Source organism: Oncorhynchus kisutch, linkage group LG28 (genome assembly GCF_002021735.2).
Source record: "Oncorhynchus kisutch isolate 150728-3 linkage group LG28, Okis_V2, whole genome shotgun sequence".
Lineage (NCBI taxonomy): Eukaryota > Metazoa > Chordata > Actinopteri > Salmoniformes > Salmonidae > Oncorhynchus > Oncorhynchus kisutch.
Genome location: NC_034201.2, coordinates 15,574,046 through 15,601,421, shown reverse-complemented (window position 1 = coordinate 15,601,421; position 27,376 = coordinate 15,574,046). Strand labels below are relative to the sequence as shown.

Below are 27,376 nucleotides of genomic sequence, written 5' to 3'. Positions count from 1 at the left end.
TCACATTAAAAATGTAACAATCATAGCAACAGCAGCAATAGCAAAATAGCTTGGCAAACTAGCACTACAACAACTTTCATTGCAGTATATATTTTGAATGCTTCAACCTCAGTCCTTGAGATAATGTACAAATATATAATCACACAAAAACACTGAAAAGCATCTTTAACTACTGCTCGGGAGTGTCACCTCAATTCTAAAACGCTGATGACGAATCCATTGGGAAGAATCCTTCTGATGAAGTTGAAGTCGCCAACATAGATGCTGCCGTCAGAGCCACAGGTGATAGCGACAGGAGCGTAGAGCTTTCTACCCAGGGCAGGGCCGTTACAGTTGGGGCAGGGGATTGTGCGCAAGTACCCCGTCCCCATCACTGTGTAAATGACTGGCGGTTGCTGGGAGATGAAGATGTTCTCTCCATTCCCTTTGTGTAGAACACCTGGAGTTGAAGGACAACTAGCAATTACAATCATATCCAGAGGAATGACTAGTCTAGTCCTTCCTGGAATCTTCAAAGTTCAACAAGGTCAAGAGGGATGCATTAAACTAGCTCTCTCAAAAGCTTATCTCAAACTGACGCAATTTAGCACTATAGAACAGAACTCTCTGATATAATACAGTAATAATGATATGTATGTATGTCTCTGTCTGTCTGTCTGTCTGTCTGTCTGTCTGTCTGTCTGTCTGTCTGTCTGTCTGTCTGTCTGTCTGTCTGTCTCTGTCTGTCTGTCTGTCTGTCTGTCTGTCTGTCTGTCTGTCTGTCTGTCTGTCTGTCTGTCTGTCTGTCTGTCTGTCTGTCTGTCTGTCTGTCTGTCTGTCTGTCTGTCTGTCTGTCCGTCCGTCCGTGTCTGTCTGTCTGTCTGTCTGTCTGTCTGTCTGTCTGTCTGTCTGTCTGTCTGTCTGTCTGTCTGTATCAAGTCATTTGAAATGGTGGTTAAAACAATAATAGTTTGGCAAGAATGTCTTCACAAAATTCCTACTGGATAACCAGGTATGAAATAGTGTCAGGTTAGGTGGGCTGAGGGTACAGTACTGCTGAATGGAAGTGGGACACAGAGGAACAGGCAGAGCCCTCACCGCTTTGTAGGTTAAGGATGTGGTGCTTGTCCAGGGACCATCCCCCCAGGTTGGAGGCAATCATCTCAAAGCCCTGCAGCTGAGCCATCCTTCTCTCCCACACAATGTAGTCAGCACATGACTCATACTCATAGCCTACAGAGACTGGAACAAAAGGGACCACTGGGCCGTTAATGGGACGCCGCCAATTGTCATGCATTCATTACCCTGTTGTTATTGCAATTACAATGAGACACACCTGGAAAACAACAACCCCTAATGCTTTTGTGATGGTGTGCCTAGCTCCTGCACAGTGTACAATTGCAGTGAACCTAGAGTTGCCGTGGTCCAGGCAGAGGCTGGAACGAGGCATTATGTTGGTTATAGAGCAGCCTGGGTGTGTGCTAACAGTCTGCGATTCTCCCGAGACTTTTTAATGCATCACTGATACCATCATGCTCTGCTGCATCCACCCAGTATGTGCGCACGCTCACCCTATTTCCTTGCTCCGGCTCACCGTCTCTCTTTCCCTCTCTCAAACACACACACACACACACACACACACACACACACACACACACACACACACACACACACACACACACACACACACACACACACACACACACACACACACACACACACACACACACACACACACACACACACACACACACACACACACACACACACACACACACACACACACACACACAAGCAGGACATAGTCAGTTACACACAGAGTAGCTACAGGCTCCTGCTTGTGTCACCATGATAGATCAGCCTGTTACTATCGGCAACGAAGAGAGAGAGGGTGAGTAAGGAGGAGAGAGAGTGGATGAGGTTTGAGGTTGAGCTCAATTCCCACTGGTACATAAAGATAAATGAATAAATTAGAGCCTTTTTCATCTCCTTATCTCTTCCTCGGGTTTATTTAGTGTGGAGGAAAATATGTTTGCACCATAACAAAATGTGTTTTGAATTTCAATTTAGTTTGGATGTCGTTTCTAATTGTGCCATGTGTTCGATGTTATTTATAGATAAACGGGCCATAACATCTCCAGGACTTCCTATTTATATCACAGACTATTAACCACAGTGCCTCATATCCACCATCAAGGAGCTGGATACGCACAGATTAAACTGTGTATTCAGTGAGAAAGGATTCCAACACATGCACACCAGCTAGGCAATCAAGAAACACTCTGCTATCTGACAGTAATACAAGGCATGGAGAGCAATCCAGAGAGACATCCTCATAGTGTGTGAAAGAGATAAGAGTGGCCCCTGCTTTCTGTTGCAGTTAGATTTGTAACACTCTCTCCATTAAGACAAATTGCAACAATGCATCAGAGCTGTAGTTCCCAATAGGCAGCCAGCACACTAAATCAACCACTGATAAAAAACAAAGCTTATATGTGGCCCTTGAAAAATCTGTCAGTCTTTCATACTACTGACCATTAACACACCGACAATGTCTTTAGAGCTCTGTGTGATTGTATTATCTAACGATAAAGTAGAACAAAAGTAGCATGCTGTTCTGCTGTTGCACTGCTGAATGTAATACTGTCTTTATAGATTTGTATTTTCCATTAGCTACAGATTGTCTCTCCTAGTTACCCATGGAGCATGTTGCTTGCTGTCATCCCTTGGGTGAAAATTGTCAAAGGAGTGAAATACAGCAGATTATATTTGTTCTACAGGGAATCTGAATGTACGTGACAGGACATGATTGAAATGCTGCATATAATCTTACCCAGAGCTTGGGCCAGGCCCACCACTTTCTGCCCATAGACATCAGTCTTGTTCCAGGCCAGGACGTAGACCAGGTTTGGGGCGGCAGGGAACCACTTCTGAAAGAGTCGTCCCTCGATGGCGGTGGACACATGCACCTTAGCCAGGCCAGTGGGGATGATGGAGTGAGTTAAGATGATGCGGAACAGAGCCTTGTAGCCAGGGGAGCGGGTGCTCAGGTAGCTGAGCTTTAAGAAACTGCCAGGGATGGTGATCTCCTCTTGGACAGCCTGAGGAGGAGGAGAAAGCATTTTGGCTGCTGTTATTATGTACTATTGGTTACCAGGAGTTGGAAAAACTTCTAAAGCCGGAGGATACAAACTATGTATAAAAACATCTTACAAGTCTTTCAGTAAAGTATCTTTGATCACCTGGTGCTTGTACTCGTTCCAAGATATACTAGCTAGTACTATACAGTGGGGCAAAAAAGTATTTAGTCAGCCACCAATTGTGCAAGTTCTCCCACTTAAAAAGATGAGAGAGGTACACTTCATAGTTGAAGTGTTGATGAAAATTACAGGCCTCTCTCATCTTTTTAAGTGGGAGAACTTGCACAATTGGTGGCTGACTAAATACTTTTTTGCCCCACTGTATGTCACTTTCTTAAAATCCAATCAAAATAACACTATATAGTTTTTTATACTTTTTGAACATTATTCTATATACACGATGCCCCTGGAATACCAAATGACATCTATATTCTATATCATTAACAGCGTACAGGAGGACATTTTAATTACTGCTGACGATCTAACCCCCACTCCCACCCTTCATTGCTCACAGCTTCAATCACTCTGAACTGGGTCCTCATTAAAATCACTATCAGTTTCATTATCGCTCACAACAAACTAGGATGTCTACCATCTGCAAAACACACTTCCAAAGCTGAGGTAGGAATATCAGTGGGATCGGGGGAGAAGATAGCGAGCAGCTCTGGGAATAAAGCGCCCCGGCAACTGATTAGTGTGAGATTCTAAGATGATTTCACAGGTACAATATGAGCCAGGTGAAAATTACACAGGATCCAGAATAAAGAAAAATGCAGGAATTGGAATAAAAACAACCATTTATAATATACACCTGGAAGTCATAAAATGATATTATGATTAGAGATGTAAGCATTATGGAAATGGTTTAGTATGGGTGGTAATTGAAAGCTGAGTGAGCATCCCTGGGACTGTATATATTATGTATATTACTGACTGGTGAGTGGACCAGCTACTGTACCTGCAGCTCAGGGATGGCTGGGCCTCGCTCCTCGCAGGTTCTGGCAAAGCGGATGAGAGGGGAGGGAAGGACGATGGGGTACGGACTGACCAGGTTCTTCAGGTTACACACAGGGGGGCGAGACTCAACCCTCGCCATGGTGACCTTCTCTACAACCACAAACTGGTTCCACGGTAACCAGATGGTGCGTTTCTGCATGAGGAAGGGAGCCCTCTGGAAAATCAGGGAGACTGAGATGCCCCCTGCAGCCACCAGGTCAAAACTACAGGAACAGAATCCACACAAACACACAATCAGTAGCGGCAAAGCATCATATTAAGCCAATTTACTATCGTATCTACAATACAATACTAGACCACTGTCTACCCACCTGCCATCCTGGCGACTGACAGAGAAGCCAAATTCAGGGTACTGCTGGAAGCTGATGTTCACTCCCACCAGTGGGGTCCCGTCTAGTGCCACCACCTGCCCCCGGATCACTGAGGCTCGGCTAGGAGAGAGCAGCGTTTTAGTTCACTGGGTATTTTAATTATACTATAACAAGTTACAATGTTTTCCAGTTCAGTTGACAAAGGCAAATGTGCTATATCCATACAGAGTACTGTGGTAGCCTACAAATAGCTGTGTATAAAAGGACCTGTACTTCAGTGGCAATTATATTTCTACAGTATATAACAAGCTATTCCTGTTCATTCATGCGGTACCAGAGGTAAATAGTATCGGCTATATTATCTATTCTACCTGCTGTCGAATGGGATGTCTCCAGGGAAGACATGGGTGCTGTCCTTTCCAACCAGGAAACGTACGCGGTCATAGAAGAGGCGTGAGAGGAGCGAGGCGTAGGGGGTCTGGTTCTGCTGGATCAGGTCCAGGGGGTCTGGGGAGCCCTGGCACAGAGGCCCACTGTGACAGCTAGGCTGCTGGCAGCAGTCTGGGTCCACACAGTCCGTCAGGCCATCTGCAACAACACAATAACACAACATCATCACAGCTAAGTCTACACTGTACAGTATCTCAGGCTCCCAATGTTACACCGGTGGGAGAGATGAATAACATTCAAATCACAGAGGGCCTTGTGAAATTGAGATGACATCTCTCAAGTGGTTTGAAACTATAAATCAAATTTACAAATGATATAGAATAAATCGATAATGTTTCTCCTAAGTGGGACTACATCCACCCTATCCTTTAATGAAGATCAGTTAGACATGGCTTAGCTGTGATGATTTAAACTTGAACAATGTGGAGAAGCTGATGGTTAACAATATATCTAGTTCATGCCCGACAAGGAGCAAAATGCCTCTGATTTATACAGTCTTAACACTGTACTTACTTGCCGCTCTATAATTGCAGTACAGTGCCTTCTTAATTATGTTCTCTTCAATGTCTAAAATGTGTGGGTCTGAGCAACGTTGGGTCCATTAAGTCCATAGACTCCTCTCAGGCAGACACTTTCAATAGTGCTGAAGTGAATGCTGACATTCGTCAAGATTGCTGGCATTGAATGCCACACAACAGCGAAAGTACTTAAAAGTACTTACTTGGTAATTAAAAGCAGAATAATGTCTCCTGGTCTTTAGTACACGCCATCCGCAACGCTTTCTCATAACACGTTTTAAAAGTTTTAAAACTATGCTTACTTATACCAACAGATGGAAAATATGTGCAATGTGGAATTCATTCAGAATAGAATTGTAAGTATGGTAACAGAAAATAATAAGGTGTAATTATATACAGTAGGTGCCAAAGAAAATGTATTCAGTAAACGACTGACCAACACAACAGAATAACTACTGGGCCAAGAGCCATAACATCCCCATTCAGTGCTGGGCTGCCAAAGTAAAGGAGGCATGGTGCCCAGCTATAAGCTGGTTGGCTCTAACTCCATCGGTCATGACCACAATGCATTCATTTTGCTGGTTACCATACTGTATAGAACATCTCACTAAAATAATGTATCTGACAACAACGACAGCTGTACTGTACCTGCCATTGCCACCATATTTACATAATCAACAAACAATGCAATAAAATAATGAAGAAAACAAGTATTTGGGGGAGAATTGCTATCCATGTTTGTGAACTAATGTTGCACAATTAATATACTCCAAAACTGCAAATGTAAAACAAAGCACTGGATGGTCAATTGTGTGATTATAGTGACTCATTTACAGCTGGTTGGAAAAGTCATGATCTTTTTCAGGTGATCATTTGCCATTAGGTTTTTCCAACCAATGCCTTTGACGAGGCCTCATTTAGAATATAAATGGCATTTCTAATGGAGTTGAGATGAGATGAAAATAGGAACATGTTCTGGGATTCTGACGTATATATATTGGCTTTGGAAACTAACTGACATGGGGTGATTATTTCCTCCCGTCCTTTGTTGGAGTGTCGGGCCAATTTGAGCCTCCTACAATTTCCCTCTACATTAAAGAAGGACCAAAATGACTGTACATCATCCAAGATACTCATCAGTCATAAGAAGTCACACACAATGCGGAGGTCACATCTTTGAAGGGAGAGACATAGCAGCCGTGAGTAAACTAAATGAGGTTGTAGAATAATAGAGGGAAGGTTTACTGCCCAGGCTGTCGGCACATTACTGAACTGAATTGTGAATTTGTTTTCTATTGTATTGGGTTAGAAAAGAAAATACAGTGAATTATTTATGATCTACAAATAAATAAAGATACACGAACACATTATCACACAAACACGGCTAGAGCAACTGGGAAAATGATCAGCGAAGGAAGACTTGTAAAAGTGAAGCAGCTGGCAGAGGTTTACTGGGATAAAGAACCTGATTAAGAACTCTGAAGGTAAGAGATAATGGTGTTTCTTTTAAGTGCTGTCAGCCAGAGCAGAGAAAACATGTGGAGTGGGTGAGGTAAAGAGTTCATGCTCCAAACACATCTCTAGACTAACAGACGGTACACAATATTATGCTCTTACCTTCTCAACCACTTCTGTCTGCACATACAAAGGAACCAAACACGGTCTAATGTAGCTAATTAGCACCCTATGCAAAGAAGTTTATTTTAAAGCTGCAATATGTACATTTTGGTCTACCTGACCGAATTCACATAACAAATGTTGTTATAGATCTGTCATTCTCATTGAAAGAAAGTCTAAGAAGCGGTAGATCTATTTTATGTGCGCTATTTCTATACTTCCTGTTCTTAAGTTGTATTTTTGCTCTATTCCTTTTGGTTTTGTACACCAGCTTCAAACAGCTCAAAATACAATATTTTTGGCTAATGAACATTACATTTCACATTTCACAGCAGTTTAGATGGTAAAATGATTCTCTGTTTTGTCACATAAACTGATATTAGGTGAACTATTTGAATTTGAACTACCAGGGAATGGTGGAGAGATTTCTGCATATTGCACCTTTAAAACATCTGACTCATGTAGAGGAATTGGATGAGACATAGTACTCACACAGATTCAGTACATTTTGTAGCCTGTCACTTTAAATTAATTTACGGTATTCATAATTACTCTTACTTTCTTCATATTACATCTCACATTGCATAATTTTTTTTAGGTAAAGAAGAACACGGAGCGTTCCAAACCACATCCCTTTTTCCAGATGGTAGCTTGACTATACAGTACACAGAATGATGTTTTTATCTCCTTTGCCACACTGTCACACCCTGACCTTGGTGTTCTTTGTTTTCCAAGTTATTTTGGTTAGGTCAGGGTGTGACATGGGTGATGTATGTGTTTTTTGTCTTGTCTAGGGGTTTTGTATGTTTATGGGGCTCTTTCCTTTCTTTGTATGTCTATGGTTGCCTAGATTGGTTACCAATTAGAGGCAGCTGTCTATCGTTGTCTCTGATTGGGAACCATATTTAGGCAGCCATATTCTGTGGGTACTTGGTGGGTGATTATCTATGTCTATGTTAGTTGCTTCTGTCAGCATAGTTTTCTTATTATAGCTTCACATTCGTTTATTGTTTCGGTTCAGTTTACTTCATGTTCTTTCTTCAATAAAGAAGAATAACCACGCTGCGTTTTGGTCCTCACCTTCTACTCCATACGACGATCGTGACACACACACACAAAGGAAATGTACACCTCATATAAAATACACGTTGACATTAAGAAGCTAACTCATGCACTAGATGAGAAGATACATGGTGCACATACAGAAGCAGTATGTTTTCTAACCTGTCAATCATAGTTAATGTATCACACTAAACTACAGTAACTACGACATTACATGTATTACACTTCACATTACGTCATTGTAAACTTTTTAAACTTTGAAACATCAAAAACATGTGATGTAAGTCAGTGCACAAATGGCTTCTACTGTAGGGTATCTTTCCCCTCAAAGACATGGGCATTGAACCTTAGCTCTAAAGCCTCATGTCTGGTTCCCTGTTCACTGGAACACCAGGTCTGGTTCTCTGTTCACTGGAACACCAGGTCTGGTTCTCTGTTCACTGGAACACCAGGTCTGGTTCTCTGTTCACTGGAACACCAGGTATGGTTCTCTGTTCACTGGAAAACCAGGTCTGGTTCTCTGTTCACTGGAACACCAGGTATGGTTCTCTGTTCACTGGAACACCAGGTCTGGTTCTCTGTTCACTGGAACACCAGGTCTGGTTCTCTGTTCACTTGAAAACCAGGTCTGGTTCTCTGTTCACTGGAACACCAGGTCTGGTTCTCTGTTCACTGGAACACCAGGTCTGGTTCTCTGTTCACTGGAACACCAGGTCTGGTTCTCTGTTCACTGGAACACCAGGTCTGGTTCTCTGTTCACTGGAACACCAGGGGCTACACTCAAGCATAAATGTTTTAGAGGAGCCAAGCAGCAGGTAGAATACCACCAGCTAATTACCTAGAGGTCTCCTTGGTCTGAGAGCCACGTCGACTGGTGTAGTGAGCCACGTCGACTGCTGTAGTGAGCCATGTCGACTGCTGTAGTGAGCCATGTCGACTGCTGTAGTGAGCCATGTCGACTGCTGTAGTGAGCCACGTCGACTGCTGTAGTGAGCCACGTCGACTGCTGTAGTGAGCCACGTCGACTGCTGTAGTGAGCCACGTCGACTGCTGTAGTGAGCCATGTCGACTGCTGTAGTGAGCCATGTCGACTGCTGTAGTGAGCCATGTCGACTGCTGTAGTGAGATTTAACAAAAGGAAAATGAAAAGGAAGAGAGCGGGAAATGCTTGTTGGCTCAGATGTCGGGAAGGAGAAGTGGAGTTCTAAATATTTCCTCCTCCTGACCTTCACCTGCGATGGAGGTCAAGTCATTAATCATTATTGAGCCACAGACAGACCACAGTCCACAGGGACCTTACCTCCATCGTTGTCAGCGTTGTCATCACACTCTGTCTCCATGACGACATTGCATCCCATGCCGCTCCAGCTCGCCTGGCACACACAGTGCCACCCGCTCTGTTCCAGGGTGCATCGACCGTGGCCATTGCACAGGCCTGGACAGCCGTCTGGATGGAGAGAGAGAGGAGAAGACAGACAGGCTGTGTATCAGAAAACTGCCAGTCATTCCTCATGATTAAGGAGATGGGGACAGATGCTGCTACGCTTTTCATTTACGTGAAATCCAGATGTCTGGCCATTCGAAAACATTTGTTACATATTTTGTTATATTCCATCTCACATTAAATTGAATATGGTGAATGATCTGCCATTGGTTTTGGGCATCATACTTTCTCCTCAAAATTAATTAACATTTCAATGAATGTGCTTTGGTCGTAGGAATACCATTCAAAAGTCCCTGCTGCTTTGAAACAATTCCATCCTAGAGAATGAGAAGGCATCTTACCTTTAACAACGAGATCCAGGTAATGCGCTATATACCATAGGAAGATAAAAGGAAGGAAGAAAAAAAGTGTGTGAGATTAGATTACTGAGCCTCAGAGATAATATGCTAGCACCAAGGCACATGAAGAGATAATTACAGCCTATTAATGTGCCAGGAGCTAAGCTTTATGATTTGATTCACACATCCACAGAGACACAGAGCCCATCTCCAATTCCGCATCTCTAAAGGCAAGTGAAACGATTTCACAGGATTGTTATCTTGCATTTCTGAAGTGAAAAAAATATATTCTGGTTCTTTTATAAAATGTACTTGGCAGTTCCCAATTCTGTTCGTCCCAGATGACAAACTGTAGTGTTCTATCAAGGTGTAGCCACATTAATTGAGTGCGTTCGAACTTGGTGAGCAAATTATTCAGTTGCAAGAAACTAAAAATGCCTCCACTCTAGGGAAGAGGCCATGGCTGATGGAAAATTAGCCTGGCGGCAACCAACAGTTTCATTGTTACTCTGAGTTTTCATTCTCAAATAACAGCAATGAAGTGGATAAATTGTACAACAGACAGGCAGGGCACTGACATCACTGAACCCCAGCCAGTGTCTCTAAGACACGTGGTAACATGTTACCCTCTTAAACACCCTGCCTCGGTCCCTCAAAATACCTAGCAAGGTTTGGTACCTGTTTTCTTTTAGCAGATGAATTGAAAAACCGGGCAAGAATGACTGTGTTCCATCTGACAACTGTGTGTCTAAATGACACAGCAGATGGATGATTCACTGGGATAGCTAATGGTCTGCTAAACTGCTGCACTATTTACAATGTGTGGTGCTAGAAAATATGCACTCAAATGAATTACATATTCATTGATGTGTATCTGCAAAGATCTGTGGTTCACACACATTAGTGCATTAGTGGTCACAGATTTAAGACATGCTAAAACACCATCAGGTCTTAGTAAAGTAAATCAGCCCCATGGTTTCTAAACAGAGCAATCGGTACTAGAGTCACGTTACACGGTCTGTTTGTTAACCTCCTGTGGTAGGGTAGTGTTGGTCCTCAGAGGGGTGTGGAGGGGGGGGGGGGGGGGGGGGGGGGGCGACTCACCGATGCTGCAGTGTTCTCCCTCCCAGCCAGGGTGGCACTCACACTGTCCGTTCTTACACTGGCCGTGCTCCTTGCAGCGGGGGTGGCAGTCCTGCAGGTCACAGCCTGGCCCGTCCCAGCCCTCCTCACACTGGCACTTCCCACCCACACACACACTGTGGGCACTGCAGGGCACCGGACACACCTCTGCACACGGACACAGAGAGAGACAGGCAGGGGTCTTACTGCTTTGGGCCACAGACAGTACACCTCTACACAGGCCAGATGGACATGTCAAAGGCCAGCTGCATCATTGCTCCCAAAATACACGTGATAATTTCCGATGAATTAATTCAGGATCCTAGACACTAATCTTGTCTTGCAAGTCTTGCAAGTTCATCTAATAGACCTAAAAAAAAAAAGATTTTTGAAAAAGAATATTATAAAACCCATTTTTATTCTTATTCTTATCTCTACCTACCTACTCATGACATAAAACTCAAATGTTGTTTGTTATAATACTTTCTAACTATGTCGAGTGCTGCAGGTGCAGTTATAAAACATTCAATGCTTAAAAGTTTTAGAGGTTTAATGATATTCAATGAATAATTTCTATGGAATATGGAGAGTACATCCTATCAGCAAGTAGCCAATCAGCAGAGAGAAGAAAGAGCTGCGGGCGCAGAAAGGCCACTTATCCCCACACATGGAAAAGGCATTCACATTTAAATATCCATCATATTTAATCATGCCATAACCACTTCATTTGCATTTTATTAATCTCGATTTTTCTACCATTAAGTATATGACATTTCTATTCATTTTGTCTCTGCATCTGCTTGCAATGGAATTCAACATGCTTGCTGTCTAACACAATTTTATAGTAACGGTTGAATGTTGCCATTATCCTCGATGCGCTTGGATTTCTATGTAAAAAAAAAAAATCACACACAACACATAGGCTACTTTAGTGTGTTACAATCAGGTTACAGTAGGTTTACTCCATGGCAATGATATAGGCAGTACAGCCACACACAGTCAACGTTACAAGTCATTCTGCATACACTTGAGTGAACACAAAATCAATTTCCACTTTTGGGTCGAAATACTGAACTTTGCTTTGGAAGGCTCGAAAAAAAGTGTGGGTTGAGTGAATGCACATTTCTTTCATGGTTATGGAAGCCGAGGCACCACACTGCTCCAAGATTCAATTCATTGGAAAGCGAAATAACCTCCACACGTGCCGTTTTCCCTTTTGGCCATCAAAAGTAATGAAGAAAGAGGGACTACTTTTCCTTTTGAGAAATGTCTTAATATGCAGCCCACCTCTCAGGGTTTCACCCAACCTAAATACAGGACTCTAGGAACAGAAACATTAATAATATGAAGATGAGCAGAAATGGATGACAGGCAGGCTTTATTCTAAAGGGTGGAGGCTTCCATAATATTTTGTTGGCACTGTGTTTTCATTCTTCTCCATATATATAACAAGCAGTGACATCAGCAGTAGGGTGTATTAGTGTGTTGTTGTGTGGCAGCTAGCAGCAGGCAGCTAATCTGTAGACCTGTCCCTGGGCTACTGGGGAACCTGATATCCTTCTTGATCTGGCTGATACATGAGTAGGGTTGGCACAAGTACCGATGGTTATCGATGAAGACCGTCATGAAAATAAAATAACAGTCATAACTGTTAAAAATAAGAATAATTTAAAAAAATTGTGTGGAACAAACAGCTGACTGAAGACGGGATGGTCGGACATTCGTGCAGTTGAGTCTGTTTTGGACGTAACATGGACTCTTAAACGCCCACACTATTAGAAATCCACTTTCTCGAGCTGAAAGACCATGGCCAGTAATAAAGAATCGTTTAAGTCAAAGTATGATATATGTGGGGTTGAAGTGACAAAACCAAACTGCCCGCTTTGTGCAAACTAGTGCCAATTACATGTTTTTTCCCATGAAATGATGTGTAAATATTTTTTTACTTATGTTTTGTTTCAGGGCTTGGTTTTATTTTGATGGTTTGTCTATTAATCAGAAACACCTGCAAATTTTGCGAGTCGCAACTGAGCTGAGCAATATAATTCAGCATCTTCAGTTATTAGGTAGCCTACCTAATTTGCTAACTGAAGGACTGCAAGCGCCATTTGAGCCGCGATTTGCTCTACCGAAACAGGTGCGTCTTTCTCATCAATATCACAGATTTTTTTTTCATATTGCTAAAATTGTTCCCTTTTTAGACAACCACATTTTGCAGGTGTTTTCTTTTTGCCCTGTGTTTGATTTGCTTAAAGGAAAACTCTACTCAAAAACTATCTTTTGGCATTTTCCATTTGTCCATTGTTGATAGTCCCAAAATCCTTTCCATGTCAGCAATCAAGTTTTCAAGATATATAACTTTCAAAATACAGCCAATATGATGCATTTTACATCATTTATTTTTTACACAAAGTGGATTTCTGTTTTCTCACTGAAAAGTGTTTCATGTACTCATGGCCTTAACTAAATACTAAACCATCTTTGATTTCTGAATGTGTCGGCACCGGGGACTCGGGATGTGGCTGCATTATTGATGTCGTGTTATTAATCAGGCCTTTTGATTTGAACAGATTGTTTTGGTTTTGTAGGCTAGGCTAGGCTAGGCTAGGCTACCTATTTACTGATTGAATTCATGGATAAGGCCTTAGCATTCTGAGCTCGTTCCCAATGATCAGTGCTTTAGTTGATTATGTTGCTGTCCAGCCCACCGTGGTCAGCACCCCCAACTCCAAACATCTTGCCGCGGTTATGGCACACATAGATACAGAATGACTAAAACGAGCTTGACCTGGCAATTTGACTGGTAAACTCATGGGTACACTCGCAATGGATGCGTGTAATGTAGACTGTTCATTCGAATGATGTTAACTGTTATGGCTCATGCAATGGAATGCATTTTTTGTAATATCAGTTGAGTCGAATCAACAAATCAGAGCACATATTTTACTTCCTGCTTTGCTCCTATAGGTACACTCGCAAAGGCTGCCAGTCCATCCATTATGCCATCATTGACTTGAATGGTGATGTCCGTTCTATTCATTCTATTTCTATGGCAGCACATGCAGTCAGGAGCGAAGGAGGAAATGTGCTACCAAAAAAACATTGACCGTCACAGCCCAATAATGAGATCTTTTGTATCACAGGCTGAACAAAAACCAAAACAACAACTTTTAGACAAAGATGACAAACAACACAGAGGAATATCCAGCATCATCTCCTACAGCCTCAGTCACAACAGCTTCCCTGAGATGTTTCTACAACCACTGTGTCAACACTGTCTGTTATCAGTAAGAACCATACAGTCATTGGTGGCAACTCTTGTTATCAACGTCCTCTGACTAAAATAAATGAACGAATCATTTCAGTAAGAGACAGTCGTTCACCATGAATAAATATGAACAAATTCCCACGTCAAATGAAGTGCAGACTTTTCATGTGGAGGCAGACAGTCAAAATAAATGCATTATACTTTTTCTACTTTTTCAAGTGTAGCAGTGAAGTGAATGTTAATCGAATGCAATGATTTTTTGATTTTTGATTTGTTCTGTACAAACAGACAGAAAGGTGACCTAAATTCAAATACAAAAATCAGAGGAACAGATAATGCCTATGCTAAAAATAACAGATTTAAATTGTACAAAGGAGCATATCTCGGGATGAATCCTAACCATGGCATTATTGTTCCCTGGAGGAGGCATATTAAAAAATGAATAGTTTTAAAACAATTATTAGTATGCAACAATGCATATGCATATATTGATAAAGAAACAAGAAGTGTATTTGGCTGAATTGGGAGCCATGGAGCGCAGTCCAATTTACACACAGCGTGTCAGAGAAATGATTGCTAATTTGTCTGATAGGCTGCTGGGTGTGTGAAGGTCTCCTTCTGCTAGGAGCTGGCAGATCATTACAAGCAGAAAAACACATTGCCAGGGTCTGTGTTACTCAGTCAGAGGTAAGACCAAAAGTTAGAGTCATGTACAGCAGATGCAATCTAGTCATTTAAATCACAGCCAGACAGAAAGGAGTGGGGGCCTGACTACACGTAAACCTTTTATTGGAGGTTAAGGACGTGATTGAACTCCAAAGGCTCCCCTCTAAGTGTCTGGGAGTGGACATTCCGACTCCGAATGTGAGGTAATGGTTTAAGTGAGGTAACAGTCTGAAAGCACCTTAAATCGAGTGTGTGTCTGTATGTAGGAAAAAACCTACCATTTGGAGATAGAGACATGTTTTTCTCTATATATGGCTCTGCATATACGTAGGTTGTATGTACGTCATGGTTCTTGTACTCACCGGTGGAGCAGTCAGAGCCAGTCCAGCTGGAATCACAGGTACAGCTGCCAGAGTCTGGAAGGTATTTCCCATGGCCTGAACACTGCTCCTGGCATGCTGGCAGGGGGCTCTCGCAGTCTGGGCCTCCCCACCCCGTTGAACACAAGCACTCCCCCTTCACACACACACCATGGCCAGAACACTGAGGGTCCAGGCAGTCCACTGGCCATGCAGAACCAGGGAGGTGAGAGGGGGGCGGGGGGGGGGGGGGGGGGGGGGGGGGGGGGGGGGGCGAGACAGTGAGAAAGAGAGTGTGAGCGAGAAAGTGTCAGAGTAAATACTTCGTGCCCCTCCCTGACCATCTGTATATTGTTTGAATCATCTCAGCTTCTGAATTTTCTTTCCTCTAGGTACTGACACAAAACACCTCCATCACATCTTTCTTCTATGGGTAGGTACTGACACAAAACACCTCCATCACATCTTTCCTCTATGGGTAGGTACTGACACAAAACACCTCCATCACATCTTTCCTCTATGGGTAGGTACTGACACAAAACACCTCCATCACATCTTTCCTCTATGGGTAGGTACTGACACAAAACACCTCCATCACATCTTTCCTCTATGGGTAGGTACTGACACAAAACACCTCCATCACATCTTTCCTCTATAGGTAGGTACTGACACAAAACACCTCCATCACATCTTTCCTCTATGGGTAGGTACTGACACAAAACACCTCCATCACATCTTTCCTCTATGGGTAGGTACTGACACAAAACACCTCCATCACATCTTTCCTCTATTGGTAGGTACTGACACAAAACACCTCCATCACATCTTTCCTCTATTGGTAGGTACTGACACAAAACACCTCCATCACATCTTTCCTCTATGGGTAGGTACTGACACAAAACACCTCCATCACATCTTTCCTCTATGGGTAGGTACTGACACAAACCACCTCCATCACATCTTTCCTCTATGGGTAGGTACTGACACAAAACACCTCCATCACACCTTGCTGATTCATCACATTGTCTGTGTACTTCAGTGGTGTTCATTCTAACAGTGTCACTGTAACCTTGCAAGAACAGCGTGTCCTAGCAGTGAATGGTTTATTACTGAGAACGCGTTGCACCATGAGGAAAACATGGCCATCTACAACAAGAACATGGAAACGTCTGCAGCTTTTACACAAGATTCTCATAAAGAATTAACAATAAACAGCTTCAATCCATGTCTGGAGCTAATTGATCACATTTAGTCGTGATACACTTCAGAACAACCCCACCCACCCAACTAATGCACACTACAAAAAAGAAAAAAGAAAAATCTATGCAGTGTTAACCACAGTAATTACCACAAGGCTTGCAGGCTGGATCCTAGTCACAGGCTCATTGGCTCAAGGTTATTCTCTAGCACGGATATCTCAGACAAAGCCAATAATTACCCCACTGGATACAACTACCTAAGGACAATCAATTGATTTGGCTGTTTCATCCTAAGCATTCTTCATGACGTGCATGAAAAGCGGGGAACGGCTGTTTGTGTGTGTGTATGTGTGTGTAGAGGATAATCTATTGGGTCAATCTGATTTTGCACACAAAAACTCTCTCCATAATTAAAATGATGTGAAAGGAGGATGCTGGATTTATTGTTGCTGTGGTTAAATAGTAGGCCTAATCAGACAGTCTATAAAACACTTTGGTGTGTGTCCTTGTGCAAAACCCAATAACAAACAGAACACTGGTTAGGCTAGTGGTTAGAGCCCTGAACTAACAACTAGTGGCTTTTCTGCATGCCTCTGTTATTGCACTTTGTGATAAGGGACGCACCAAACCAAAGCTCTTTGGCTAGGCTAAATGCAACTGTATCCTATCCCTATGCCTGTGTCAACAGCGATAATGATTATTATTAGGACAGGATCCTTGCCTTGTTCACAGTTGTTGCCCTTGTAGGCGGGGCTGCACATACAGATGCCGTTGACACAGGTGCCATGGTTGGAGCAGGTGGGATCGATGCACTGGTCCTCCTGAATGTCACACTCTGGGCCCTTCCAGCCCGGGTGACACTGGCAGTAACCTTTCTCATAATCTCCATTCCCACTGCACAGGACAGGACAGGAGTCTGCAAGGGAAGCACATGAAGACAGTAGCCCTCAAGAAATACTGTGGTGTAAAGAAAATACATCTAATACTGTACTGTATGCATTAGTGCATTGACGTGTTCACATTCAAAACCTTCACTCAAAACAGGTTGCTGTCTAAGATGTGAATTATAAAGCTTTGTGTCATTCCAGCACAGGCAGGTACTAGTTAGTGCTCACCCTGAAACCCCAGTGGTGATCTCCCCACGAGCCATATACAGGTTTCACCCATCACCAATATCTTACTAATAAGCATGCAGCTGAATTCACCTAATCCTCTCCCCCTGATGATAGTGCTGTAAGTACTCTCCCATCGGCTGGGCACAGGCCACGCACCCCCACTCAGACCCTCTTCCTGTGAAATCCACCTAATCTCTCAAGCACTTCAATTTTGCTCAAGTGGCACCTGAGTCAAACTCCAGTAGCTGCTGTGTGGCGCTGCAGCGGCGGTGTCTCCCTCCAACACCCCCCTCTATTTCCCAAGGCCCCTCCATCCACCACTTGGTGCCTTAGCATGAAAATTGATATTTACAAAACGAGGAAGAAGCTTAGAGCTCAGAGGCTGAAGCATGGAGACACATGGTAAACACCAGAGCAGTACGTACTGTGCTGTATAAATAGATTCAATAGAGATCTTTGCTCACATGCCATTAACCCTTTGGGGTGTAGTCTAAACACAACTCATATCACTAACATATTGCATTTGCACATTGTCTTTCATTCCTATGCTACATGTACTGTATAGACACTCATAGTGAACCATTCTCCAATGTCTTTAAAACCTATGTGAGAGAACATGACTCCAGTCTCCTCCTCTCCTCTCCTCTCCTCTCCTCTCCTCTCCTCTCCTCTCCTCTCCTCTCCTCTCCTCTCCTCTCCTCTCCTCTCCTCTCCTCTCCTCTCCTCTCCTCTCCTCTCCTCTCCTCTCCTCTCCTCTCCTCTCCTCTCCTCTCCTCTCCTCTCCTCTCCTCTCCTCTCCTCTCCTCTGATCTCTCATGCCTCCAGTCTGTCTGTCTGTTTATGTACTGTTGCAGTGTGGAAGTTATGCCTTACAGACCCTGGCCTGTCCATTAGTCTCCATAATATGTCACAGTTCCACACCGGGAACAGTAATAGACACATTATGCTCGCTACAGTGGCTCCCTGACCACAGATTTAGGCAGAGACAGATTAAGGCTTTCGACCAGAGCAGGTCGGCCTGGGCCAAGAGAGACCACTTTGACCACAAAGTGGATCTGAAATTACCACTTGCTTTCCTCAATTAATGCAAAGATTGTAAATAATCCTTAGAGACAATCAAAATACTCTCATTCAGAATGGCTTTTAGCGTTGATAATATTGGCAGAATGCATTATGAAGCACCAGGCTTAATAAAAGAGTACCCACACAGAAAAAAACACATGAATTTCATGTAATCACATGTGATCTTATGTCAAGTTAATGTGATAACATGTGACAACATGTGAAAGCAACATGTGATAACATGAAACTGCACATGTGAAAACATGTGAGATACAGATTTTAAGTAGTGTTAATTTGAGGTCGGTTCGGTTTCGGTTAGATTATTAAAACATGATCAGTTTTCATTTTCGGTTTTGTTCATTTATTTGTGCGCCTGAGTGGCACAGCGGTCTATGGCACTCCATCTAGAGGTGTCACTACAGGCCCTGGTTCGATTCCAGGCTGAATGACAAACCAGCCGTGATTGGTAGTCCCATAGGGCGGTGCACAATTGGCTCAGTGTCGTCCGGGTTTGGCTTGGGTAGGCCGTCATTGTAAATAAGAATTTGTTCTTAACTGACTTGCTTAGTTGAATAAATACATGAAATGTACTATGTATTATGTGGGTTGAATGCTGTAACAGAGAATAAAACAATGAATAAAAGTCCCATGATGGTAGTGACTGCCCATTGCTGCTTATCACTTATTAACCATCATTTATCCATAAAATATTTCAGTTATTGTGTTATTTAATTCCAGGTCATCATCTCACCTCTATAGAGCTGCTGCCTATGCTGTCTGACAAAATCACTATTTTAGGAGTTCTTCAAAATAAATAAAGCAAACTTTTATGACTACTAAATACCAACTATCAATCACTTATTTTCAGGTAGAAATACCTTGCGAAGCAACTGCTCTCTAAGAGACTGGACAAGTAGGTGCACAATGGATTACGGTCATTGTAGTTCATTACCATGTTACCACCTGCCCTAAACAATGTAGAATATTGGCCTGTTCAAAACTACAACTCCCTACTTACATCCCACAGTTTAGGCTTGACTTGATTTATATCTAGAGAAACTGTGCAATGTGTGCATTGAGCTCACAGAAAAAAAAAGAACTAAATGGAATTCAAATAATTGAACAGCCTTTGGTGAATTAGTTGTTTAAAAAACAAAAACGAACTGGCATTTCGGGTAATTGCTCAGCACTTATTTTAACATGTGAACGTTTTTCACTTGAAAATGCAATGACATGGGGTTTTACAGTAAGTGGTACACTGTACAGCTGAAATACAAAAGAAGAATCTTTAATCAGTGACATTTGCGGTACGCTGACCTTTCTGCTGCACCACAAAGTGTGTAGCATTCCCCCATATAACACATCACTGCCATCTGCACTGCTATTTTAGTTATCAGTTAATATGACTATTGTCTCATCAATGATTTAATTACTTATTTCAGCAATTTGAGGGTTTTCTGTAATGTTGGTGTGGCATATTATTCTATTTATGGGTGATCAGTTGTGTCATCGGGAAACTTGATGATGGTGTTGGAGTCGTGCCTGGCCAGGCAGTCATGAGTGAACAGGTAGTACAGGAGGGGACTGAACACGCACCCCTGAGGGGCCCCCCGTGTTGAGGATCAGCGTGGCAGATGTGTTGTTACCTACCCTTACCACCTGGGGGTGACCCGTCAGGATGTCCAGGATTCAGTTGCAGAGGGAGGTGTTTAGTCCCAGGGTCCTTAGCTTAGTGATGAGCTTTGAGGGCACTATGGTGTTGAACACTGAGCTGTAGTCAATGAATAGCATTCTCACATAGGTGTTCCTTTTGTCCAGATGGGAAAGGGCAGTGTGGAGTGCAATAGAGATTGCATCATCTGTGGATCTGTTAGGGCGGTATGCAAATTGGAAATGGGTCTAGGGTTTCTGGGATGATGGTGTTGATGTGAGCCATGACCAGCCTTTCAAAGCACTTCATGGCTACAGACATGAGTGCTACGGGTCGGTAGTCATTGAGGCAGGTTACCTTAGTGTTCTTGGGCACAGGGACTATGGTGGTCTGCTTGAAACATGTTGGTATTATATACTCAGTCAGAGACAGGTTGAAAACGTCAGTGAAGACACTTGCCAGTTGGTCAGCGCATGCTCAGAGTACACGTCCTGGTAATCCATCTGGCCTGTGGCCTTGTGTACGTTGACCTGTTTAAAGGTCTTACTCACATCGGCTACAGAGAGCATTTTATATGTTACGAATTTGTAAGTGCTTAAGATCCTGTTCAATCTCTGTAATATACCTTTTGAGCAGTCTGGTCCCAGAAAGCCGGTGAAGCAGTGGCAGTGGCCTGCTACACATTCACCGTTCCCCTTACAGTTGGTGGAGCAGCCGTCCATGGTTTCTACAGACACAGAGAAAGTAGTAAACAACACAACACATGGGCTAGGCAGAAACACAAAGGAGAAGAATGGTGCCAACTCATGGTATAATGAAGACTATTACTTACTTTGTGCATCCGTTGAGACATTTATTAATACACATACATCATTTCAATCCCACAAATGATCTGACGAAGATCCTGGTTGGTATCCAAACGTGTGTTTATTAATAAAGGAACTTTTTGGGGGCCCTGATCCAACTAAAGGCTTTGTGTTTGACTACACTTGACGCCATATTATAATCTAACATGCTGAATGATTGACAATAAGGTAACAGATGAAGAGTTTCATTCCAAAACACTATATATCCATTTTCAAAAATGTTTGTAAATGAGCTTTTATTGTTTAAAGAAATGATTAAAAAGATTGGTGTGTTTTTTCACTATCTAACTTTGACATGGGGTTGTTCAATGACAGAAATGTAATTGTTTAAAATCTATTACTTGATGGTTTCATTTCAGAGAGAAAAATAATCAAGTTTTTTGCTATTACAGTGCATTTGGAAATTATTCAGACATTTTCCACATTATGTTACGTTACAGCCTTATTCTAAAATGATTGAAATTGTTTTTTCCCTCCTCATCAATCTACACACACCCCATAAAGACAAAGCAAAAACAGGTTTTTAGAAATGTATGCCAATTTATCGCAAATAAAAAAACTGAAATTGACATTTTCTTAAGTATTCAGACCCTTTAATCAGGACTTTGTTGGAGCACCATTGGCAGCGATTACAGCCTTGAGACTTCTTGGGTATGACGCTACAAGCTTGGCACACCTGTAGTTATGGATTCTCCCATTCTTCTCTGCAGATCCTCTCAAGCTCTGTCAGGTTGGATGGGAAGCGTTGCTGCACAGCTATTTTCAGGTCTCTCCAGAGATGTTCGTTCGGGTTCAAGTCTGAGCTCTGGCTGGGCCACTCAAAGACATTCAGAGACTTGTCCCAAAGACACTCCTGCATTGTCTTGGCTGTGTGCTTAGGGTCCTGGGCGCCCAGTCTGAGGTCCTGGTTTTTATCAAGGATCTCTCTGTACTTTGCTCCGTTCATATTTCCCTCGATCCCGACTAGTCTCCCAGTCCCTGCCGCTGAAAAATATCCCCACAGCATGATGCTGCCACCACCATGCTTCACTGTAGGGATGGTGCCAGGTTTCCTCCAGACATGACACTTGGCATTCAGGCCAAAGAGTTCAATCTTGATTTCATCAGATCAGAGCATCTTGTTTCTCATGGTCTGAGAGTCCTTTAGGTGGCTTTTGGCAAACTCCAAGCGGGCTGTCATGTGCCTTTTACTGAGAAGTGGCTTCCGTCTGGCCAATCTACCATAAAGGCCTGATTGGTGGAGTGCTGCAGAGATGGTTGTCCTTCTGGAACGTACTCTCATGTCCAAAGAGGAACTCTAGATCTCTGTCAGAGGGACCATCGGGTTTTTGGTCACTTCCCTGACCAAGGCCCTTCTCCCCCGATTGCTCAGTTTGGTCGGGCAGTCAGCTCTAGGAAGAGTCTTGGTGGTTTCAAACTTCTTTCATTTAAGAATGATGGAGGCCACTGTGTTCTTGGGGACCTTCAATGCTGCAGACATTTTTTGGTACCCTTCCCCAGATCTGTGCCTCGACACAGCCCTGTCTCGGAGCTCCACGGACAATTCCTTCAACCTCATGGCTTGGTTTTTGCTCTGACATGCACTGTCAACTTTGGGACCTATATAGACAGGTGGGTGCCTTTCAAAATCATGTCCAATCAATTGAATTTACCACAGGTGGACAATCAAGTTGTAGAAACATCTCATGGCTGATCAATGGAAACAGGATGCACCTGAGCTCAATTTCAAGTCTCATAGTAAAGATCTGAATACTTATGTAAATAAGGTATTTCTGTTTTTATTTTCAATAAATGAGCAAAAATCTCTAAAAATCTGGTTTCCCTTTGTCATTATGGGGTATCGTGTGTAGATTGATGAGAAAAATACATAATTTAATCAATTTTAGAATAAGGCTGTAACGTAACAAAATGTTTAAAAAGTCAAGGGGTCTGAATACTTTCTGAATGCACTATATATCCTATAAATGCTATATATAAATGCTATATATCCGCCTCACTCTCAAAGAAATACAACCCTGTAAGTAGTACTGCTAGGTTTCACACAGTCAAATGTAACAAATAACTATGCTTTTTATAAAGAAATTTACAAATTATAAATCTGTGACAAAATTAACTCAATAAATAATATGAGATACAGTATGTACTGTACGTAAAGTATTTGCATTTTAGTCATTTAGCAGATGCTCTTATGCAGAGTAACTTACAGTAAGTGCATTCATCTTAAGAAGGCTATGGGGGGATTAACCACATATCACAGTCATATATACAGGATACAGAAACATTCCTATTATGCTAAACAATAGATGTCGTGTTTTTTGCAAAACGCAAGATTTTTCAAAGACCTCTAAAATTGATGAATAAAAATGTACACACACATGAAGGTACCCATAAGCAATCATTTCTGATGAAAAAACACAAATGTGAAATATTGGTGGATATAGCGTTTGGGAAAAAACTCTTCAGATATTCTACATAATTATGAAGAAAATGGAAACGGACATTTCCAGAAATACACTGCAGTACCATTCTTGAACTACCTTTTAAACAATGCGTTTTAAAAGACAGCAAAAGCATTTTCAGGAGAGGCTGGTGGAGAGAGCATTAGGAGGAATGCATTGTCTCGTCTCTCAGCAGAGGCTTACAGACGCTTGACAAAAGGTCAATCAATTAAGGCTGACAGACTGCAGCTCCTTGCAATGAGCAACAGAACTCAACCCTTTTGATGTTAAAATGGCAGCTTGTTTCGCAAACCTTTTTCCTGGAAATAATGTCACATGCTCTGTATTTTTCTGTACATCTGCAGTAATTATAAGACTTCATTACTGCTCCCAAACATGATTGCATGGCGATGCAATTTTCATTAGTGTCTGACAATGTGGAGAACCTATTCTACTTTTTACATAACGAGAAGCCAATTACCGATGGCAGTGCTCAGAACAAAAACTTGTTCCATTTTCTTTCCGTCGTTGTAGAAAGCCAGGTACCAGGTTCCAGCGTCCATGTACTCTATGAAGCCCGTCTCCTGGAGGGAGGAGAGGATCAGGTTCCTGGGAGACGCGTTGGAATCCTCCGCTACCATCTGAACCTCCTGTTTGATCAGCTGCTTCCCGTCCAGGAGCTTGACAAAGTCAAACTGCAGGAGGAAGAGAAAACATCAGATTAAATATGTAGCCATGGTTTGAGAGTCAAAAATTGGGACATCATAAGTTCCTGGTTGGGCAAATCAAATCCAATTTTATTTGTCACATACACATGGTTAGCAGATGCTAATGCGAGTGTAGCGAAATGCTTGTGCATAGTTTCCTAGGAACGCGAAGCGAGGCGGCCATCTCTGTCGGCATACTGACGTGCCCTGACTGACAGGGTGTGAGGGTTCCTCCAACATCACAGCACACATGCCTATCTCTGGGAACGGGCCAAAACCAGAAATCATAATGTGCTGTATCGTATCCTGTCATCCATCTTAAAATAACTGGAACTTAACCATATGCAAAAGCTCCCGAGCCACCTTTTGACTTTGCCCTTAATGAGCGTAATAAAGAGACAGGCCCCCATGCTGTATTACCAGATGAGTAGGATATGACAGTAGCCTGGAGCGGGACACAGTGCCTTAGCTGCGCCAGAGTCACTCATGTTTGTGTGTGCTCTTGGAGATAAGCAGGGGCCAGGGCTGGTATTACACTGCAGTCGGCTGGTGAATGCATGCAGCAAAGCCTTTCCGCCTGCTGGGCTCAGAGGGAGGTCTGTCTTCACTCCTCCACCCTTCCTAAATAATAAACCCAGGGCTTGGTGAGGCCAGGTCCGTAACTCCAATGACATGCCCCTAGGCCTCAGAATCACTCTATGACTCAGGTTCTCTTATGAGAGACAAATGCTCCCCTACGGAACAAAAGGAAAACGATGTTTGTAATTCAGTAGAACCGCTGGGGCACCATAGCCATCGGGCCCCTGCATTTCAACTCATCAGTGACGCAAAGCAGCAGAAGAGGAGGTAGAAGAGGCGATCGCAGTCCCTCCATTATTCACTTTCAGCTGGGGATCGGCAAATGATGTCACACTGAAGCGGAAATGGCCAATAGTGACAAAATCTCCTTGAAAGAAAAGTCTGAACTGTGCGTGCCGCCAAGGGGACTGACTCAGATTAATGACTAAAAACATCCTATTAGGATTCATCATGCGGAAGCCTGCTGGGTTTGCTGAGGCCGCTGAAACAGCCTTGTGACAGATGAGTCGCTTGTGTGGCGGTCTCGCTGTGACCCTGAGTGCTCAGCCCCATGACCTGCTGGGTATTCTATCAGCAGATGTAATGAGGGATGGTCCGAGGCAACATATGTGTGACTGCGTGCAGGGGCAAAAAACTGAACTGGGATCAGCCGAATCAGCCGACCTGGCTGACAGAGACATCTAATGATGGTGTGGGATTAGCCAGCCCCACTGAGACAGGACTTTGTGTTTATTATGGATCCCCATTTGCTGCTGCCAAAGGCAAAGGGTGGCTATTTTGAAGAATCTCAAATAAAAAATATATTTTGATTTGTTTCACACTTTTTTGGCCACTACATGATTCCATGTGTTATTTCATAGTTTTGATGTCTTCACTGTTATTCTAGAATGTAGAAAATAGTCCAAATAAAGAAAAATCCTGGAATGAGTAGGTGTGTTCAAACGTTTGACTGGTACTGTGTGTGTGATTACTATAATGAGTATGAGCATCCTCACAGAACAAAAAGGACATCTGGGTTTGAAAGGAAACTTTCAATTATCATTCATTAATTGTCTGTATCCATGCACCTACATATGCAAATTAGTATACAAATGAGCCATAAATAAGGAGTATTTAATTGAATTACGACAGATCACAATTTCTTGAATGATTGGAACTGTTAATCTTAGATAATATCTTTGGTAACACGCAGTGATTGGGGAGTTTAGGCATTTTACTGACATCACATTAGTTCCACTAGATATTTCCTTAATTGCATTCATTCCATAACAATAAACTACATACATTGAAGCTCATTATGAATTTGACAAAAGTACTGGTACTGTATGTAGCCAACAGTACTGTAGCTAATTCACTGATTGGTGAAGTATCTGCCTGGTCCAGATTTTTATCGTGGGTTTCGATGTGGGTGAAGAGTGAGACGGAAGGCTGACAGAGGGATGCAGGAAAGGTAGTTGTGTGTAGGGACTGGGGTACTCTCATTAGCATCGAGGTTGGTGTGTATCTGTGCATGTGTGGGTGTGTATCTGTGCATGTGTGGGTGTGTATCTGTGCATGTGTGGGTGTGTATCTGTGCATGTGTGGGTGTGTATCTGTGCATGTGTGGGTGTGTATCTGTGCATGTGTGGGTGTGTATCTGTGCATGTGTGGGTGTGTATCTGTGCTTGTGTGTAGATGAACCAGGTGTTTATTTAGTTACTTGAGTGTGTATTGGGGTGTTTCAGTCATTGCAGGAGTGGGAATACATAAGAGTCTACAGTATGACTGTTTATCATGGGAGTGGGTGTAGTGCTCTTGTGTGTACGAGGTAGGTAGGGGGTACAGTACCTGTGTGTGTGTAGGGGGGATGTTCCTACGCCCATAGATCCCCAAGAGGGCGTCCCGTGCCAGGGAGACGTTGAACTTGACATACTCTGGGTGGTGGATGGTGATGTGGAAACGCCAGAACAGACCTGGGGGAATGACCTGCATCACCTGGGTACCAATGTCCACCTCCCCTCGGTCTATCGCTTTCCCCCTGTGGAATAGCTCCTTATCTATATGGTGTAAACACACACACACACACACACACACACACACACACACACACACACACACACACACACACACACAATTTGCACCAAATGAAAATAAATGCACAAATGGGTATAAACACAAATGAGAACAACGTTTGTTGCTGCACCTAGATATTGGCTCTCCCTCTGCCTCTATCAGATAATGAGAGAAAATACAGGCAGACTTTAATCCGTTTCATTTCATTGCCTCGACTAATAAATCCTCCTCGGTCCTTTTAGGAAACGTTCTATCCTCATTGTCAGATGAAACCCTGCATCTGTTCAAACTGGTGCTACACAACTGTAAACAGAAAGGAAAAACAACCATATCTAATATGGTGTTATACTATGGTGAGGAAGGAGAAGACCAGCGAGCTACCGGATGCTTGAGCAAACACCTTCCACAACCAGGCG

The 27,376-nt window shown here is 42.9% G+C and overlaps 1 protein-coding gene across 5 annotated transcripts in view; it reads right to left on the bottom strand.

Moving 5' to 3' along the window:
- The window catches only part of LOC109872677 (teneurin-1), a 177,677-nt gene that overhangs the window by 32,438 nt on the left and 117,863 nt on the right, over nucleotides 1–27,376 (bottom strand). For all 5 annotated transcript variants that reach the window (XM_031808394.1, XM_031808392.1, XM_031808393.1 and 2 more), the window contains 14 exons: nucleotides 26,736–26,944; nucleotides 24,104–24,317; nucleotides 20,944–21,045; nucleotides 17,212–17,406; nucleotides 15,295–15,495; nucleotides 10,981–11,166; nucleotides 9,880–9,906; nucleotides 9,395–9,541; nucleotides 4,819–5,035; nucleotides 4,448–4,567; nucleotides 4,078–4,339; nucleotides 2,813–3,080; nucleotides 1,078–1,221; nucleotides 190–439 (listed from right to left, as the gene is read on the bottom strand). In XM_031808394.1, coding sequence (XP_031664254.1) covers nucleotides 190–439; nucleotides 1,078–1,221; nucleotides 2,813–3,080; nucleotides 4,078–4,339; nucleotides 4,448–4,567; nucleotides 4,819–5,035; nucleotides 9,395–9,541; nucleotides 9,880–9,906; nucleotides 10,981–11,166; nucleotides 15,295–15,495; nucleotides 17,212–17,406; nucleotides 20,944–21,045; nucleotides 24,104–24,317; nucleotides 26,736–26,944 — 2,542 coding nt within the window. The remainder of the gene's footprint in view (nucleotides 1–189; nucleotides 440–1,077; nucleotides 1,222–2,812; nucleotides 3,081–4,077; nucleotides 4,340–4,447; nucleotides 4,568–4,818; nucleotides 5,036–9,394; nucleotides 9,542–9,879; nucleotides 9,907–10,980; nucleotides 11,167–15,294; nucleotides 15,496–17,211; nucleotides 17,407–20,943; nucleotides 21,046–24,103; nucleotides 24,318–26,735; nucleotides 26,945–27,376) is intronic.